Source organism: Marmota monax, unplaced genomic scaffold, assembly GCF_021218885.2.
Source record: "Marmota monax isolate L192 unplaced genomic scaffold, Marmota_monax_Labrador192_F-V1.1 WCK01_AAM20220418_F8-fsc00052, whole genome shotgun sequence".
Lineage (NCBI taxonomy): Eukaryota > Metazoa > Chordata > Mammalia > Rodentia > Sciuridae > Marmota > Marmota monax.
This window is the reverse complement of record NW_026693473.1, coordinates 8382348-8403750: the sequence shown is the minus strand read 5'-3', so window position 1 is coordinate 8403750 and position 21403 is coordinate 8382348. Positions and strand designations below refer to the sequence as shown.

Here is a 21403-nt window from a genome sequence, read left to right as displayed (position 1 = left end):
AATGGGCTTTTTAATAAATGGTGATGAGACACCTGGAAAAAAAACATTAAACTTATAGATCCATACCTCACCCTGTACATGAAAATTAGCTGTACTATAGTTGAGAACAGAAAACACAGCCTGGTCAGAGGAAAGTTGGTTTTTTGTTGTTTTTCTTTTAGGCATGAATCAAAATTAGATATAATAGCTAGGTGGGCACGGTGGCACATGCTAGTAATCCTGGCAGCTCAGAGACTGAGGTGGAAGAATCGTGAGTTCAAAGCCAGACTCAGCAACTTAAGTGAAGCCTGTCTAAATAAAATAAATAAATAAAATAAATTTTTAAAAAGGGCCTGTCTAAATAAAATACAAAAAAGGGCTGCGTATATGGCTCAGTGGTTAAGTGCCCCTGGGTTCAATCCCTAGTATCCCCTCCCCCTGCAAAATTTGATGTAATAAAAGGTCAAACATTTTAAGTGATCGATTTGACCACTTAAAATGTTTTTTTAACTTTTTCATGTCCTAAAAGCATTTTCAAAAGCTTTTGGAAAACACCATTAACAAGGTCAGAAAACATGCAAGAAAAAATACATGAATAGAGTAGACCCCCACTTTTTCTTAGTTGTACTGTCTAGTTTCAGTTATCTGTAGTCAACCTAGATATAAAAATATTAAATAGAAGATTCTAAAAAATAAATAATTCAAAAGTTTAGATTGGGCACCATTCTGAATAGCATGATGAAATCTATCTCTTTTCCATTATATTCACACTGTTTACACCATCTACCTGATAGTCACTTAATAGCCATCTAGGTTATAGATCAGCTGTTGTGGTATCACAGTGCTTATATTCAGTAACCCTTATTTGTGGGGCTGGGAATCTGGCTCAGTGGTACAGTGCTAGCCTAACCTGTATGAGACCCTGTGTTAGATCCCTAGCATCACCCCCCCCCCAAAAATTAACCCTTATTTTGCTTAATGGCCCCAGAACAAAAAGTACTTATGCTGGCAATTAGTATATGCCAAAGATAAGCTGTAATGTGCTTGAAGTGAAAGTTCTGAACTTAAAAAAAAATATCTTATGCTGGGGTTGCTAACATCTGTATAGTGAGAACATAATCTATCCATATACTTGTGCAAAAGGAAAAAGAAATTCTTTCTAGTCTTGCTGTCATGCCACAAACTATAAAAGTTATGGCTACAGTGCATGGTAAGTGCTTAGTTAAGATGAAAAAGGCATTCAATTGTGGATGTACATACAGGAAAAGACAGAATATATAGGGTTTAATACTGTCCGTGATTTCAGGCATCTACTAGGAGTTTTGGAACATATCTTCTGCAATAAGTGGTGACTACTCTACAAAAATAAGATATAAAAATGGCCTTTAAACATATGAAATGATACCCAATCTTAATCATTATTAAAGAAATATAAATTAAAACTACACTAAATTCCATTATTCACCTATCCAATAGCAGGGGTATATGAAAACATGTTTTCTTAGTGAATCTGAGAAGAAACAACTTTCATTACTATTGGAAATGCAGAGTAGTACAACCTTTTGGAGGGGAATTTGGCAATCCCTGGCAAAACCACAGCACTTCTAGTAATTTATCCCAGAAACACACCTAGCAATATAAAAATACATCTGCAAAAGAGTTTTCATTGCAGCATTGTTTATAATTAAAATACAGAAACCATCTAAATCCCAGATATAAAAGAATGATTGAATAATCAACTTCATATCCATATAATAGAGTTTTCTGAAAATAATAATAATAAAGAGGGTATCTGTGAACTGATATTCAACATGCCAAAAAGATGAAGTATGCATGTCATGGTACCCAAAAAAGGAAAATATGAGAGCATACATACATTTACTCAGTTGTATGAAAACACAGGAAGGACAAGTCAGAACCTAATGAGATTTATTAACTACAAAGAGGGAAAGGATGGGGAAAGGAGAATGTGGTAGAAGAGATTGGAAGTATGACATTCTCTTGAGTATACATTTTTGTATAATTTTGATTGTAAGAACTAAGTTAATATTTGAACACTGATACAAATGATGGTAAAAACTGACTATAACACGTAGGATAAAATAAGAATTCAGCAGTCTATAATGGCATAAACAAATACATGAATAAATAAAAGGATGGAAGGGAAAGCTTTGCCTTGCATTAGGATGTCTGCTATTCCTAATGAAATTAGGAAGTTTTGAAAAATACCATGATTTCAGGCCAGAATCATCAGGCATGCTAAAATTAATGAGTGAAAATTTTATGAGAAACAGGGTTCTTACATACCCCAAAATATCTTCCCTCAAAATACATACCAGTTACAAAGGCAAAATCATTTTACAGTAGAGAAAACTGACAGATAAAAACATTAAAAAGTGATAAAATGATGATCACTAGCAGTGGAACAAATAGATATCATGTGCCTCCCTCATATGATGGACTGAGAGGGACACAACATCATACATGAAGTACTCCTACCAAAAAAACCTGTGACCTCCATCTGATAGTGAGGAATAGGCTGTGACCCATATTGAGGCATACTCTATGAAATTAAATGTTCTATACTCTTCAAAAATACCAAAGTCAAGAAAGATAAAGACTAAGGAACTATGCCAGACTGATGGAGACTAAGGAGATATTTCAACTAAATGCAATATGTAATCCTGGATTGGATCCTAAACCAGGAATTTTTTTCCCACTTATACAGTAAAGGGATATTAGACAGTGAAGTAGAAATACACTATGATATATATGTAAGAGATGCCACTATTTATAGGAAATATGGGATAAAAGAGCACTATGTCTATAATTTACTCTCAAACTGTTATGTACATGTACAGAGAAAATAAAGCAAAAATGATAAAATGTTAATATTTCAATGTCAAGATTTTTAAATTTTTAAGCAATCATAAAATGTTAATATTCATTGAAAATATAATGGGTACATTATGTCTATTATTTTTCTGTATGTTTGAAGTATTTCACAATATTAAATTTTTTAATGTGTCTAAGTTGAAATTATCATTTATTGACATGAACTCTTTAAATTAGATTTTTTTTTTCTATTTTAGGGAAAACACTGTATACTTGATGTGTCTGGAAATGCTATAAAAAGATTACAGATTGCACAACTTTACCCAATATCCATTTTTATTAAACCCAAATCCATGGACAATATCATGTAAGTATAAATATCTAAAGTATAGCCTCTAAATACAAATCTAGTCACTATTGAGTAATTTATTTACCTTCTCTGCATCTCAATTTCTCTGTCTATAAAATTGGGACAATAATAGTATGTATACTCACTTCATGAGGTGTTTTGAAGATTAAATAAGCACTGTGATATTTATCTTCACTGTTATCATCATCTTTAATAATACTGAAGTAGAAGGTAACAGATATAGAATTGTAAATAAAGAATGTGTTTACAAAAATAGAATCTAAACAAAAATTAAGAAAGGGCAAATAAAAACAGAGCATTTGAGGCAAAAGAACAGAGAAAGTTAAGATGGTATAAATGAACCCCAATATTTCAATAATCCCTATTGTTTGTCTGATGTCAGTTCATTTCCATACTAAATGGTAGATGAAATTTTCTAAAATGCAAAATTTGTCAGATTGGATAAGGAAAAAATGAACATAAGTCACCTTTATAAGAAACACCTTGAATTTTAGGTTCTAGGTGGAAAATAAAATGATATACCATGCAAACATTAACCAAAAGTAGGCTGGATTTATATTGCTGTCAAAGCATATTTTAAGAAATGAATTATTACTAGAGATAAAGTTTAATAAACATTTAATAAATGTTTATTAAAAAAATTCCACCAGGAAAATTTATTCATACCTTTTTGCACTTAATGACAATTCAAAATAGATGAAGCACAATTTGACAGTTTGTTCCCCTGTGCGGGGGAACAAAATATAACTCCAAAATAATGAAAGAATTTATCACATCTGTCATGAAACAGTCAGTTAAAAAAATATTAATAAATTAGGTTATAGAATAACACAAATTTAAATCTTTCTGGCAGGGCTGGGGAATGTGGCTCAGTAGTAGAGTACTTGCCTAGCATGCACAGGGTCCTGGTTCAATTGTCAGCACTGCAAAAACATATTTAAAACTTTCTGATGTACATTAAACACTGTATTCAACATCTACAAAATATCCATTGATTTCAAGTACATGGGAAACAATTACCCAAACTAATTATCTCCTGGATCACAGGTTTTAAGTGATTGAAAACAAATATCTGCTGATAATGAAATTAAATGAGAAATCAGTAATAAAAAGATGATCAGACAATCCTCATATATTTAGAAACTAAGCATTATACTTCAGAATGAGCTAAAGAAGAAATCAGAATAAATTAATACATGTTTTGAACTAAATAGTAGTGAAGTTGCCCAATAAATAAATTTGAAGGTTGTTATGGCCTTGCTGAAGGGCTGAAAGAACATTACAAAGCCTTAAATATTAAAAATGTTGAAAATTGGGCTGGTGTTGTGGCTCAGTGGTAGAGTGCTTGCCTAGCATGTGTGAAGCACTGGGTTTGATTCTCAGCACCACATATAAATAAATAAAGTCCATTGACAACTAAAAAGATTTTTTAAAAATCAAATATTAGAGGGAAAATGCTAAAATCTGAACTCTTTTGTGGTACTAGGGATTGAACCTAAGGGCGCTCTACCACTGAGTAATATCCCCATCCCTTTTTTTTTCTTTGTTTTTTGAGACATGATCTCTCAAACTTGATATTCAAACTTGATTTTCTCCTTCCTCAGCCTCCCCAGTCACTGGGATTACAGACATGTACCACCATGACTAGGTATAAATTTAAATTCTTCAGAAATTAGAAAAATTTCAGTTAAAGAAGGTAGAAAGATTAGAAATTAATGAAATAGAAAACCTACATATATTTGAGAGGATAAATAATGCCAAACATGTTTTCTTTGGAATACAATAAACCATTAAGAATGATCAAGAAAAGAAAATAAAGGCATATCAATGTCAACATCATGAATGAGATAGATGAAAGAGAGAATATTACTACACGTTTAGTAGCCATTTAAAAGTTTGCCAGATGAAAAATGGACCTGGATATCCTCACAAAAGAGGATCTCCATATAATCAACAAAAAAAGGGTACTGAACCAAGCATGGAAATCCAAGTTAAAACTATAATGTTATATAATACTACCTACATACCCTAATATCTAAAATGAAAAAGACAGCTGGCATTCGTAACAATGTGTAAGGAGTACATTTACAATGGTGAGTGTTTTATAAGTTTGAACATAAGCTTAACTTATGTCTGTCTCATTCCCAGACATATACTCAACAGAAATCTCCATGTGTTAACCAAAGATATGTATTTGATTGTTGAGAGAATTACATCATACAGTAATGAAAATGAACAGTCTTTACCTACACACAAAAGTATGGAAGAGGCTCATAAACAATATGAATTTTTAAAAAAACCCCAGACCTAAAAGTACATATAATCTATTACTCCAAGTTTAAGTGTTGACTCTGAAAGTTGCCCTTTAAGGGTAGTATGGATGCTGGAATGAGCACACTTTATTCTGGGATACTGGGAATGTTCTGTATTTTGATTTAAGAATTAAGCACACAGGTATATGTAAGTTTGTGGAAATTCATCATTCCATGTATCTATTATATTGCTCTTCCATGTTTGAAAGTTATGTTTCAAAAAAATGTTAAGAAATTCTGAATAGTCTCAATAAAATGAATTTGAATTTGTGACCAAAAAAATGCTTCGGCAAATAAAATGCCAGGCCAAGAGGACATGATGAATTTTTCCAAAAGCCAAGAAGAAATGCAGATCTCACACAAATTTTTCAACTAACTTATTGCCGTTAATTTGATACCTGATAGGAACTTTACAGGAAAGGAAGATGATGAGCTAGTCGTAGTGATAAATATAGATGTAAAATTTCTTATCAAGATACAAGCAAATTGGGCTGGGGATGTGACTCAAGCGGTAACGCGCTCCCCTGGCACGTGCAGGGCACTGGGCTCGATCCTCAGCACCACATAAAATAAAATAAAGATGTTGTGTCCACAGAAAACTGAAAAATAAATATAAAAAAAAAAGTTACAAGCAAATTGAATCCAACAATTTTTTCAAGTAAGGAAAATGTATCAAGTAGGGTCTATTCCTGGAGTGCAGGGCTGGTTTAACATTTAAAAATTAATCAGGGATGCTGGACATGGTGGAATCCCCATAATCCTTGCGATTTGGGTACCTGAGATAAGAGGATCGTAATTTCAAAGCCAGCCTCAGCAATTTAGCAAGACCCTGTCTCAAAATAAAAAGGTCTGAGGATGTAGCTCAGTGATAAAGTGCTTCTGGGTTAAATCCACAGTACCCAAAAATAAATAAATAAATAAGAAACCAGACAGTATGGCTTGTTCAAAAAAAACACTATATGAGCAAAATGGAAATATCAGTAGAGAACAAACCTAAAAAAAAAAAAATAGCAAAAAACAATTCTGGAGCTAAAGATAACAATAACTGAAATAAAAAATTCACTAGAAAGATTCAAAGGAACATTGAGCATTCAGAAGAAAAATTCAAAACTTAAAGATAGGACAATAGAAATTATCGGTCTCAGGAACAGAAAGAAAAAACATTGAGGAAAAGTGAACCAGAGCCTAAGGGTAGGTCACCATCATGTGGACCCAAAAGGAGAAGAGAGAAAGGAGCAGAATGATTATTTGAAGAAATAATAGCCAGAACCTTCTCAAAATTCATACAAGACATGAATATAAATACCAAAGAAATTCAATAAACTCTAAGCTTTATAATCTCAGAGACCTTCCCTAAGGCACATTGTAATCAATCTGTCGAAAGACAAAGTTTCTTAAAAGTGACAAGAGAAAAGTAGTTCATCACAAGGGATTCACAGTAATATTATCAGCAGAATTCTCTTCCAAAACTTTGGCAGTCAGAAGATAATGGATTGATATGTAAAAGCACTGAAGAAAAAAAACTGTCAAGTAAGAATCCTATAACTGGCAAATCTGTCATTCAAAATGAGGGAGAAATTACGATTTTCGCAAATAAACAAAAGCTGAAGACATCGATAGCTAGACCTATCTACAAGAAATGTTCAGGGGAATACTGTAGGGTGAAAGGGCACTAGACAGTAACTATAGAAGATACCAATGAAAACATCATAGTTAATGGTGAAATAGTGAAAGCTTTCCCTCACAAGAGAAAATTCCTGTATACCCGTCATCCAGCTACAACATAATTTATCAGTTTATAATCAGTCTTGTTTTATCTGTCCCCCATCTTCTTGCCCCTCCACTCCAGATTGTTTTGAAACAAATACCAGACATTATATCATTTTATCCATATATTTTAGTATATACCCAGAAGATAATTGCTTATTTTATGTCATCAAATTTTTCTAATTATTTCATAAATTTTATTTTTTCAATTTGTTTATTTAACCAAGTCCCAAATAAATTGTATTTGTGACAATTAGTTTTTTCGTCTATAGATTTTCCCTCCTCTTTCTCCCTATCCCTCACCACTGTAATTAATTGGGAGAGAAACCAGATCATTTTTTCTGCAGTTTGCCCTCAGACTGTATTTTCTGATTGCCTTCTGATTTTTTTATTGTGTTTTCTGATTGCCATCAAAATGGTGTCTAGTGTGTTCGTATGCCCCCTGTAAATTTGCAGATAGATCTGTAAATCACATTTTAATATAAACTTTTTATCAAAGTCAAAACTGTCATAGATTAATGCTTGGGGTTTTTGTTTGTTTGTTTTTTGATTTTTTTTTTTTTGGGGGGGGGGGGGCTTCTTTGAGCCAATGCAGAATGTATTGAAACCATTTTGGCATTCTAAGTATAAAACAGTATAATCTGACACATGTATTTTCAACAGAGCTGAACTTTACATGATTTTTTTAATTTGTGTCTTCTTTTTTCAAAAGGCATTATAATGTAATAATTACCAATTTCAAAATTTATTTGCATAGGGAAATGAATAAGCGTCTAACAGAAGAACAAGCCAGAAAAACATTTGAGAGAGCCATGAAACTGGAGCAGGAATTTACTGAACATTTCACAGGTTGGAACCATGTGTGACAGTGACCTTTATATTGATACCATCAAATAATCAAATTTTCCAGATTATTTCATAAGATTTGTTTATTTAATATATTTTGCTTTGAATCCATATGAAGTAACCCATTCAAATGAATATTGAACTACAAATATCTATCAGTAATAACTAATACTATCATTTTCAGAATAGACCCTTAAGGTCTCTGGTTTTGTCTTGTGGAAAATTCATCTAGATTAGGCAGTAGAATGGGGACTCCTGCAATTTTATATTTCTTTGGTTGTTGATAAGGACAGCATATACAGGAATCATTCATACTTTATCAGAGGAAAACACATCTGTCACCACACATTGTGTGTGCTAAGGTCACTTAAAATCACTCCATTAAATTGTAACCACTTTGCTATACGTTAGATCCCCAGAACTTCTTATTCTTAGAACAAAGGCATATATCCTTTGACCCATATCTCCCCATTTCCCCTACACATTAGTCTCTGGCAACTACCATGCTACTGTCTGCCTCTGTGAGTTCAACTTTTTTAGATTCCATATATAAGTGACTGGCTTGTTTCATTTAGCTTAATGTCCTCCAGATTGACTCATGTTGCAAATGATAGAATCTCCTTTTTGTTTTCTGAATAATATTCCATTGGGTATATGTGCTGTATTTTCTTTATCCATTCATTCATTGACACACACTTAGGCTATTTCCAAATCTTAACTATTGTGAATAATGCTGCAGTGAACATAGAAGTGCAGGTGTCTCTTAAACATACTGATTGCATTTCCTCTGGATGTCTACCCAGAAATGATATTGCAAGATCATGTGTGTCTGTTTTCTGCTGCTGTAACAGGATACCACAGGCTGTGTAAAGTATAAAAAAATAGAAGTTTATTTGGCTTACAGTTTTTCTATTCTGAGAATTCCAGAATCAAGGAACTACAACTGATGAGGGCCTTCTTCTTGTAACATGGCAGAAGGACAAATAAGCATACATTCGACTATGGAGAATGGGGCTGAACTTAAACCCACTCATGATAACTAATCCACTCCCACAATAACAGTTTTAATCCTTCCTTAAGGGAAGAGCTCTCATAACCTAATCACTTCTAAAGGGCCCTTCTCTTAATACTGTTAAATTGGCAACTAAATTTCAATATGAGTTTTCGAAAGGACATTCAAATCATAACACTATGGTATTTTTATTTTTTTACATTTTAAGTAACCTTTATATTGTTTTCCATAATGGCTGTACTAACCTACACTTCCACCAACAGCATCTTCCCCACACTCTTTTCTTATCTCTTTTGTTGTTGTTGTTGTTGTTATTCTAAGGATTAAGCCCAGGGGCACTTAACCACTGAGCCACATTCTCAGCCCTTTTTATTTTTTGTTTTGAGACAGGGTTCTGCTAAATTACTTAGGGCCTTGCTAAGTTGCTAAGCCTAGCTTTGAACTTGTGATCCTCCTGCCTCAGCCTCCTGAGTCGCTGGGATTACAGGCATGTGCCAGCCACCACACCTGGCTCTCTTATCTTTTGATAATGGCCATCTTAAGGCGTGTTGTGATATCTCTTTATGGCTTTAATTTGCATTTCCCTGATGATTAGTGATGTTGAGCACCTTTTCATATGCCTATTGGCCATTGGTATCTATGTCTCCTTTTGAAAAATGTTTACTCAGATCTTTGTTCACTTGTTAAATGGATTCTTTGGGTTTTTTTGTTGAGCTATTTGAGTTTCTTACATCCTTATCAGATAATTTGGTTGCAAACATTCTCCCTGTCCTTAGGTTGCCTTTTCATTTTGTTGATTGTTTCCTTTACTATACAAAAACTTTTTTGGTTGATATAGTCCCACTTGGTTATTTTTTATTTTGTGGCCTATGCTTTTGATGTCATATTCAAAAATTATTGCCAATACCAGTGTCAAAGAGTTTTTCCCTTGTTTCCTATAGAAGTTGTATGGTTTTAGATCTTAAATCTAAATCTTTAATCCATTTTATGTTAATTTTTGAAAATGATATAAAATAAGATCCAGTTTCATTCTTTTGCATAAAATCATCAAGTTTGGGGCTGGGGATGTGGCTCAAGCGGTAGCGCACTTGCCTGGCATGCACGCAGCCCAGGTTCGATCCTCAGCACCACATACAAAGATGTTGTGTCCACCGAAAACTAAAAAATAAATATTAAAAAAATTCTCTCTCTCTCTCTCTCTCTCTCTCTCTCTCTCTCTCTCTCTCTTTAAAAAAAAAAAATCATCAAGTTTTCCAGCATCACTTATTATTGAGACCATAGCCTTTCCCTGTTGTGTATTCCTGGTACCTTCTCAAAGATTAGTGGCCTTTGATCCATTTTAAAATATATTTATTTTAAAAGAAAATAGGGGATACAATTCAGTACTAATCTTATCTCTCCAGTTAGTCCTTTAAATTATTCCTTACTATTTTTGGACAGTTTTTTGTTGTTTGTTCTGTTTTGTTTTAAGAGACAAGCTAGGGCTGGGATTGTGGCTCAGTAGTAGAGTGCTCGCCTAGCATGCGTGAGGTACTGGGTTCGATCCTCAGCACCACATAAATGTAAAAAAACACCTAAAACTAAAAAATAAATATTAAAAGAGAGAGAGAGACAAGCTACGTATGTTGCCCAGGCTGGCCCTCAACTCCTATGTTCAAGTGATCTTTTTGCATTAGCCTCCTGAGTAGCTGGGACTACAGGCTCACACCACAGTTCCTGGATTTTGTTGTTGTTTGTTTATTTGAAATAATGATCAGCCTATATTTAGTGTTTATATATGCACCATTAAGCATTATGGTATTAAAAGCCCTGTACTCTTTTTTCTTTTTTTTTTTTTTAAATAATTTTAGAAGAGAATTCACAAGAAAGTTTCATATGCTCTTCATCTACATTTTTTGAATGCTAACTTTTACCTCATTTATAACTTTCTCTAAAACATTTGAGAATAAGTTACAAATAGATATCCTTTATTTCTTAATAAATAAAAGATAACTATTTTGTGAATTTCCTAAAAATCAAGGACATTTTCTTATGTAATAATAGTACTATTAATCAAAATCAGGAAATTTAACATTGATGTATCTTCTCTAATTACAGATTCCATTTTTATATTGTGAATTATTCTACTGATGTCTGTAGAGCATAATGGGGGGAAAATGTTTTTTCTCTTACTGAATCCAGTCTAGGACTACTTGTTGGATTAAGTTACATCTATAATCTACTTTAATCTGGAATGGTTCTTCAATCTTTACTTTTATTCATATGACATTTTTAAAGAGTAAAGGTCAGTTCTTTTGTCAAATCTCATTTTAGATCTAGGTTATGTATTGGGAGCAGGAATATCAAAGAAGTGCAGAGAAGTACCCTCTGTGCATCATACAAAGTTTATGATGTCAGTTTGTACCATTACTGGTGATGTTATTTTTAATCACATAGTTAAGGTTCTGTAGCCTTATGCTTTCCCAGTTTCTTTTCAAGGAGAATCCTAATTTATAACCATTCCATTAATGGATTTAAAAAAGTAAGCAATTCCTTAGTTTCCCAAGCTAGTTTCTTCTAAAATAAGTCATTGTATGCTGTTGTCAACCTATACTGTGAGATTCTGTCCTGTGCTATTGGAATAAAACAGATGTCAAACTAGTGAACCAAGTGTTTTGCCAAATAAACTATTTCCAGGGATGTTAAGGAATGTCTGTCTTTAGGGGTCTAGGGAAATAAATAGCTCAAGGGCATAGTGCTTGACTAGAATGTGCAAGGAAGCCCTGGGTTTAATCCCCACCACTGCAAAAAAATTAAATAAAGGAATGTCTATTTTTAGCGCAAATATGAATTGTCGTAAAACTGATACTCTGAAAATTTTTGATTACTCAAGCATTGTTAAATACATATTATAAGTCCTCCCTACACACCACATCTTCTCATAATGTATATAATCTGTCACCAAATAGACAATTTTACTTAAAATCTCCATTTTGTATTTTATCTAGGTTTTTGAGTCTGTGGGAATCTACACCTATGATGATCTTACAAAAATCACTGAGCATATTTTCATAGCATAATAAATGACTTATTTGACTTATGATTTTGAATTCTTCTTTAGTCTCTAACCACTAACACCCAGTCTAATGCCTGACATACTAGCATTCTAGAGGAAGAAATATCAATCTATAATCATCTCTTTTTTCCTAATGGCCCCTCCCCCAAAATAACAAAAAATTAAAAAGTGGCCATGCTTGCTCTCTATGGTACTGTATCCATTCTCCTTTTTTCTGTGTAAATTTATGAAGAAATCAGAAAAGTTAAGGAAATATATAACTTATTTTAAAAGAATAAAGCTAAGGGCTGGGTACACAGTTCAGTGGTAGAGGACCAGTCTAACATGTGCAAGACCCTGGGTTGGTTCAGTTCAGCAACACTGAAGGAGGGAGTAATTGAGTAATGCTAACACATGCTCAAATAATAAAAGAAGAAAATCAATGAATTTAATTTTTTTCAGTTTTAAAAATATAACATCTGCTATGCAAATAGTAAAATTAAACAAATGAGTAGTTGTTACTAAGCAAACAACATAGAAATGGTGACTTCCCAGATGATTAACTACTTCTAAGATTATGCTGTTTGACCAATAATTGTAATGGCAAAGATAGACAATTAATGATTTCTAATTTTCTTTCTATTATTACAGCTATTGTACAGGGAGATACGCTGGAAGACATTTACAACCAAGTGAAACAGATCATAGAAGAACAGTCTGGTCCTTACATCTGGGTTCCAGCAAAAGAAAAATTATGAAGATTCATGTTTCCCTATTTCTCTTTTCCACAATCTCATATTCTTTGACATTTCTTAGCCCTTTCCTTCTGGAGTCTGTCTTCAGTTCTCCTTTCATGTTTAATCATATCCCACTCATCATGGTCTGCAGTCATGCTTATTTTTGACATCTGATGTCTCCTTCACATTGCAACGTCTGTATTATTCCATGTCACTATCGGTTTGTAGCCATTTTTCCAAATTAAAAATGGATGGCTGACCAGCTATTAAGGGTTTGGGGAGATGCAGAAAGTGTGGTAAAATTCCTTAATGTTTAAGGGAAAGAAACTTTAAGACATTTGCAGAAAAGCTTTATATACATTCTTTTCAAATTTCAATACAAATGAAAGAAAAGTGGTTTTAATCAATGATTTAGTAGACTTTGAGCAACTGTGCACGCTTAACTTTAGTAGCATGGTTTGGCCAATGTGATTACCTCTCAAGTCCTTTTCTCAATTGACTTCTATTATCAAAGTAATTACTTCATTATAGATAAATAAGAAAAATGTTTTTTTTTATTTTAAAATTAATGTCCGAATTGACTTTCATAATTTCACAAGGGATATTCATTTTACATAAGAGTCTTTTAAGTCTTTTATTGTTTGAGGTTTTCTTTTTTCCCCAGTACCTTTGCTAGGAATAACAATGTTCAAATGTTTTTAATCTACTTGTGCAAACACTGTTTAGTTTCTTACAAAAAATTGTTCATACATAATGATCATCACATTTTCTGAATTAAGGCCATGTTTAGGTGCTAGGGGAGCTCACCTTTTACAGTACAGAAGGTTGAGAAAATGTCATAGATGTAAATGCAGACAAGACATTACAGTGGAGATGTAGTAATTATTATGGGCAATGGAAAAGGAGTCCAATTCGTAGTCTAAAAACTTTAAATGTATTCTTAGGGGTCAGATTTTAATGAATATTTTACCCACAATAACTGCCTATTTTGTTATAATAAAGTATATATATAAATATATATAAAACTTTCTTTAACTAAACTGTAACTATGGGAATTATTTTCTTTACATAGTTGCACACACACAAACATATATATATATTTAAAATATATTTTTCTTTTGCCACCTACTCCTAACTTTTTGTTTGGTTTTTAAATTAAATATAAATTGATCAAACTTATCTTTCTTAATCATGTGAACTGAAAACAGGAGTACAGTGGTTGTGAGGAGAAGCCTCTAGGGAAATTAGATTGCAAGTAAAAGTATGAGCATGTTCTCCTCTTCTATAGAACTTTTCAAAAGGTTCCCGGGGGGAAAGGGGGTGTTTGTTTTTGTTTTTGTTTTGTCATTTTTCTTGTCATTGGGTTTGATTTTGGTCCTCTGCCTTTCCTCCAAGTTCTCCTCCTTTTATGATAAGAAAACAGGCAAAAACCCTATTTATGTGTGAGTTTTCCCCTCAGACACCTTTCATCCTATGTAGCTGCTCTGTACTAGAGTTGCCCAGATCATCATGGTGAGCAATTTTAAAGATATTTTAGTGAAAGGTAGAAATTACTTCAGAAATCAGTTTCTCTGGTCCTTTTTATTAATAATATCATTTGGCTTCCCATTGCTCTTTGGAGTTGTTTATTAAAATATGTGGTTTTTGACAACCTCCTCATTAAAATTTCTTAAATGAGTACTGGTTTGTAAAGAATTAGCAACATTATCCATTCCATTTATGAGAAAGAGGAGAACAGCTAATAAACTTTATTGTAAAATCTGCATGTTAAATGTGTCTTGAATTTTGAAAGAAAAAATTTATAGGCCAACATTTTCTTGGAACAATTTGGGTCATTTCATCATTTACATCCTGAATTCAAGAGCCATTATATAATAAATTATAGCTGTCAATACTAAATGTAGTAGATTGTTAGCAAATATAAACATTTTAGAAGAGAATTATAAAATCTCAAAGCTTCAAAAGTCGCATCAAGATCCCAGCATAAGCTATTTTAAAGTATTCACTAAATAATCACATTATAAACCAAGAAGAAATATAAAATGATGACACATGTTAAAATCTGTATCACATTGCTTTCTGGATATCTTTATTAAATGATTTTTGTAATATGCAACTTTCTAGATTATATAGGATTATTAATGAAATTACTAACTGCCAAATACTATGCAATAGCCACTTTAGTATGTTTTAGGTAGATTTTTAAAAGAAGGTGTTAGTAGCCCTTACAATGTAAGGCCCAACATGAGTTAACTAGAAAGTAACAGTCTTGGTGTTCAGATCCAAGTCTCTCTGCCCCAAGTCTGTTTTTTCCTGTACTATGTTGCCTCAGCTTTTAGCCCTTACTGTGTAAGGCACTGTGACTTAAATTGTTATTTTTGTACCCCTTTACAAATAAGGAAAGAGATTGAAATGAAGATCCTTGCTCCAAGTCAAATGGGGACAGATTGAGTAAGTCACTTCCATCACAACTGAAAAGACTTTACTTACAGAGAAACAAGTCACACTAGCACTATCACAATGATATACAAAGAAGGAACCTCTTTAGAACCAAAATTAGAGCTGCATTCAAAAGAAAATGTCCAGTAATCTAATGAACAGGGAATGATATACAGCTTTATATGCTTATAAAATATTTCATGTTTTTATATGCTGCCTAATGTCCTTAAGTTGGAAAAAAGAAAAATGCCTCTTAAAATGTGATGACACATTTCTGGTTGCTTTCCTGTTCCATAATTCTATAGGGATCCTTAATAAATGACAGAAACAAGTTTGTGGAACTCATTCCACTAAAATACACTCTGGTTAACAAATACCTGCTAAACATTGCTTAGCATTTAAACTCCAAACATGGCAATTTGGGCACTTTAATACTGAGCATAATTTGTTTTCTAAAGTATTAAACATTTATCTTCCAAGAGTATTCTCTGCCTTTAATACTCTTAATTTCATGTGGTAAAACAGAAGCCCAACAAACCCAATGTCTTAACAAAAGTCCCAGTACAAATCCAGAGCACAGTCAGGATTAGAACCTTTAACACCTGATTCCTAAAATGTTGTTTTTCTACCATACCAGTTTTTTTCTTCCCGTGCTGCAAGCTAAACTGAATGGGTTGTTCAATTCCCAGGAATTTGGATTACTGAAGAAAATAAATATCAGATTTTTTTCTATTGAGGAATATGCAATTTGAAAGGTAGAGAAAAGATAGGTGTTCGTTTTCTGGCCAACATTTAGACCACTTATTTCAGCAGTGTTAGAAAACTCTGTTTTCTTTCTTCCTTTTATTCACATTACATACACCTCTCACTGACTTTGGCAGTGGTACACTGTAATGTGAAGAACATGGGTTTTGGAATCCTAGCTGAGTCTACTCTGCCACTTAAAGAGTTATATACCTAACCTTGAGCAAGTCGCCATCCCTCTTAACTGAGTACTTACCTGAACTGGAGATACTTTGAAATCGATAAGATTATAAATAATGGGATGCACATAGTACACCCTAAAGTTAATTCCCTTTTCCTTTGGATTCAGAAACCTGGAGTCTAATTCCCTTTGTGCAGATTAACCTGACCCTTAGTTTTACCATAGTTGCCGTGGGATTTGAACACCTTAAAGGATTGTTCCAAGTGTTGAATAGTGTATACAAAACACTAATCATATCATCTGATACTCAACATTCAATCCCGGTTCTTCCCCCTTTCTCTGGAGTGTTCATGGATGGTAGCCAAAGACTGAGAATATGGTCCACCATTCTTCATCACCTGTAGAGAAATTTTCTTTGACAGACTTTAAGAAATTATTTAGACTTCAAAATCCCTGTAATCAGATGTGCTCATCTCTAAGGATCACTTAGTTTTTTGTGGAGATGCTGTGAGTTGTGCCTCATCCTAACTCAACTTCAAACATGGAAGACATCTGGGTTTCTTAAGCCATCCTCATCTCCACAGTTGAAGTGGCAATTCTCCATAATATTAATTGTTGTTAGTTTAAAAACAGGCCTAAGATAGAGTGAAACAGTACTTAATCATTGCAGTAAAATAGTTTCATTCGATTTGATTAAAAATAGAATGATCATAGCTTTTACTCATTGACTAACTTTCTCATCCACTTTCCATCTAGCCCAGCTCTTCCTCCATGCCACCTTTAAATACACTTGCCTAAACTGATAAAACAAAGCCTTGTCTACTGGTCAGCCCTATAAATAGAACTGGTGGTCAAGTAATTTGCTATTGTTTGAGACTTCCAGGAGCCGTTACCAGACCTGACCAGGGGGAAGTTTCACACTATGATTTGCCTAGCATCTCTATTAATGATAAGCAGATGGAAAAAAATTAGGGGAAGGATACCAGAAAAGGGTGAAGGCTAGAATTCTCTCCTGGCTTTCTTTGTATGTTTTTGGTTTTCTACTTTTTATTGAAGCATGACACATACATATAATGTGTAAATATACCTGAGTATGTGTGTGCCTCAATGATTTTTTACAAACCATCATTACCTTATATAACCAGCACCCCAGGTCCCTTTCTCAGCTCCCACCTAGTTACTACTGCTATCCTAAAGAAAACCCCTCTCCCTTCTTATCTTTTTAAGTTTCATTCAGACAGTCCATTTTCCAAAAGTTTCTCTCTTGTTTGCACCTATAAAGTCAATACCTCCCTCCTATCCTCAAGCCTATAGTTTTTGTTTGCCTTTCCCAGAATATCATATAAAAGGAATCAAATCATACAGAGCATTTTAGGTGTGGCTTCTTTCATTTGGCAAAAGATTTCAGAGATTCATATCGCTGTGCATATCAATAGTTCATTAGTTTTTACTGCTGATACTCTCTTTCTTGGAATATACAATAAGTTTGTCCCTTTCACTGGATGAAGGACCTTTGGATTGTTCCCAGTTTTTCCTACTATAGTTTTGTATTTCTGTGTCATGCTTATATCCACAGCGACAAGAAACAGCAAGCAGAAATGAGTTTTTGAGGCTAAAAGCCATGACAGACTCCCCACCCCAACTCCGTCGATACTGTGAGCATCCACATGTTCTGGTACTTGCACAGGGGCCTATTATCCTAAAACAAACTTTATAGGAATAATAGATCCCATGAGCCACTCATAGAAGGGATCGTGCCCAAAAAGGAGTCTGCAAGAAACAGCACTTTAGAATTTCAAACCCTCAGAAATAACATTGAGAACATCCAGTAGCTGGGTGTGCCAGATTCTTATTACTAGTTCCTAAGGGAAGTAAATGTTTACTAAGGAAACCAGAGTAGATATTAGAAAATAGTGGAAGGTTTAAATAATGCCAGTTAAATATACACCTCTTTAAAAACATAACTATGTAAAATATTGGCATAAAATGAAACCATCTTAACACCCAGCGTAATGATCAGTTACTCTCTTTTGTTTATTCATATACAGTTGTTCCTCAGTGTCCATGGGGGGTGGGGGGCCTAAGACATCCTCCATAGGTACCAAAATCTGTGGGTCTTCAAGTCCATTGTATAAAATGGTGTAGATTTTCATGCAACCCATGCACATCCTTTCAGATGCTTAAAGTCATCTCTAGATTACTTCTAGTATGTAGCTCAATGTAAATGCTCGAGCATCCTCAGATTGTTGTTATCCTCAGATTTTGGTATCTACTAGAGGTCCTAGAACCAGTCCCACGTGGCTGTCAAAAGATGGTGGTAGTTTGAGCAACAAGCTGAAAAATAGCCGTTTAACTTAGGTAACAGTCCCTGGAGACAAAGCAATGATCTTCTTGGAAAATCTGGGGTTTTTTAAACTCCAAAGAATAGTGGTTTGTTTTTCAAACATATTGTCTATTTTCTTTGTGTGGTAACCTCTGTGCATTTTAATATTTCTTACGTTATTACAGACGACTAATTCAGGTGCCTTGTATTTGAAGGAACTTTTGGTGAGAGCTAGCTCCAGTGATTGGTTGGCATAACACTTGACCTTTTCTGTGGCAGATATTCCACAGGACCTTTTCAGCCTTTTCTATTCTCACAGTATGATTTCCAAGTATGTGTGTGATTTTTTTTAATCATTTCTTTAAATTGGCTTTAGCAACCTTAGGGACTACTGGTGTTTATCCAAAGTAAGAATATTGAGCATTTTCCAGTTCCTGCCAATCAGTTGTTAATGACCAATTTCATTTGGACTTTTTGTTTTTCATTTGGACAGTTTTTACTATAGTAGAATTTTTTTTAATTGTATGGAAGTCAGTACCCAAGAAAATTAGCTGTGAAACTTCCTAATGTCAATGATATATTGAACAAAGATGGAAGAAAAGATTGGGAGCGATGTAATCTTTTTCCTTTAGGATGTCTAAAATTAGGTTCATTTACCTCACAGATGGAATAGCTGAAGACGAGGAAATGTATGAAAGTCCCATATGTTCCATCCTAAATCTCTACAAATAAAGATTTTCTAAATCTTGTGAGAGTTATTTAATCAAAAATATCTACTTCCCTAGTGGTATGTAAGACTAGCAAATAAATTTTTTTGAAGAGCGATCCCTTTCTCAAAGATCAGTGCTTGCTTCAGATCTAGTTTATCTGACATACCCTTACTAAGAAAAAGCTTTACTTTGTAACTTTTCTACCTATTGCTAATAGTGGTTGTACATAATAGAATGTCCTTTCAAGGTCACCTGAGCTTTAACCTTAGTGCTTTTGACATTTCTCTTTCCCAAACTCACTTATTCACCAAATACTATTAATTCTCCCCAGACATATTTTTCTTGCTATCATTTCCAGTGTCAGAAATGTAATCCAGGTCCTTAACCCACATCCACCTCCCAACAGCTATGTCCTCCCCACTCAGACACCCTTATCAAAGCCCTAATTTCCTTCACAGCCCACTCCAAACTCCCCTCTTTTGGAGGAGGCTTCCTAGTTAATAGCCTCTGGTCTGAATTTCTATGGTGCCCACTGGACATCCAGGCACCACTAAGCATGTAGTTACTGTGCTGCTTTGGCCTCATTGGGTGTCTCAGATTAAGCAGTATTTTCATCTGCCCCAGATAAGTACCCCCCTGGGGTAGGGATCAAAGGGCACAGCCCCTTATCCAGAACCTCCCACCTCCAGTCGAATGGCAAGGTCTCCACTGCTGTGGCTTTCTAACAGGCTGAAAACAGCCTTGCTGGAGAGTTGACAATGGCTTCATTTGCAGATGGGTGGAGATGGGAGTGGGTAAAAAGATTTGACCATAAATCTAAATCAACCAAAAAAAATTGTATTGCAGATTGAATCTAGTACATCCCCAGCCCTTTTTATTTTTATTTTTTTATTTTTTCAGGATCTTGCTGAGTTGCTGAGGCTGACCTTGAACTTGGGATCCTTTTGCCTCAATTTTCTGAGTTGCTGGGATTACAGACATCTGCCTCCACACCCAGCATTAATTTTTTTAAAAATTATACTCATTTCCTTTCTGGTTTCTGGTATAATCTCCCTTCCTAGACATGCTTTGTGGGGTTTTTCTCTTTTTGTATCAATTTTATCTTCCTTGTGTACATATGTTCTCATTATGAGTCAGCTGAAACCCTCCTTGGAAGTAGCTGGGGTATAAATAATTTCACTGAAAATCTTAGTGACAGAGCCAAATACAGTGTTCTTGATTTTACTCTTTACCCTTTACCTCCTTTTATACTGGTTTTTGCTCAGGTTAAAATTATTTTCAATTAAATTGATGGAAATGTATTAATGACTTTAAATCTTTATCTCCAGAATTCCCATCTTTGAGCCTTTATAATCCTCCTCTACATTTTAAACTCTGGCCTGCAAGTAAAATTTTCAGGAAAATAAAACTTTCATAATTTGATGATTAAAAGAATAAACTGAGCTGAAGATTGAGGGACTTACACTTGATTAAAGGCTTGACCCAATTAGAACTTTTCACATCTGAATTAATCCACTTTCTGCTACTATAACAAATACCTATGATAAATACCTTATAAAGAGAAAATGACTATTTTGGCTCATACGATACAATTCATGATTGGGCTGACCTGTTGCTTTTAGGCCTCTAAAGGCAGCACTTCATGGTGGGAGTACATTTCAGCAAAACCCTTTACCTCATGGTTGGATCTTAAAAGAGAAAGGTAGGGGTCCCTCAATCCTTTGAGGGCACAAAAAAAAAAAAAAAAAAAACTCCCAACAGGCCCCACCTCTGAAAGTTTCCACCATGTCCCAATCGTGCCACAGGCTGGAGACCAAGCCTTCATTGTATGGGCCTGTGGGAAACAATCCAGATCCAAGCTCTAACCCCATCCTGTTACCATTGTCTCTTTATCCTTCAAGATTATCGTCTCTGCCTGTCTTGCTGAGCTTCCCTCACGTCTTCTCCACTTATTCACCTTTCCTGTGTCTTCAGTTTCATGAGCTCTTTCCATTCTGGCTGTATGATTGAAAGTCTCCTAACTTACCCATGACCCTAAAGCCCCTGAAAACAACCCCTCTGCTCTTCCTTTCTTAGCCAAGTATCTTGAAAGAAATAACTATCTACTTTTCCCT

The 21403-nt window shown here is 34.2% G+C and overlaps 1 protein-coding gene across 29 annotated transcripts in view; it reads left to right on the top strand.

Moving 5' to 3' along the window:
- Positions 1-14651, top strand: part of Dlg1 (discs large MAGUK scaffold protein 1) — a 271999-nt gene extending 257348 nt beyond the window's left edge. For all 29 annotated transcript variants that reach the window (XM_058583549.1, XM_058583552.1, XM_058583560.1 and 26 more), the window contains 3 exons: positions 3072-3181; positions 8021-8112; positions 12807-14651. In XM_058583549.1, coding sequence (XP_058439532.1) covers positions 3072-3181; positions 8021-8112; positions 12807-12913 — 309 coding nt within the window. In that variant the 3' untranslated portion in view covers positions 12914-14651. The remainder of the gene's footprint in view (positions 1-3071; positions 3182-8020; positions 8113-12806) is intronic.
- The last annotated feature ends 6752 nt before the right edge of the window (positions 14652-21403 follow it).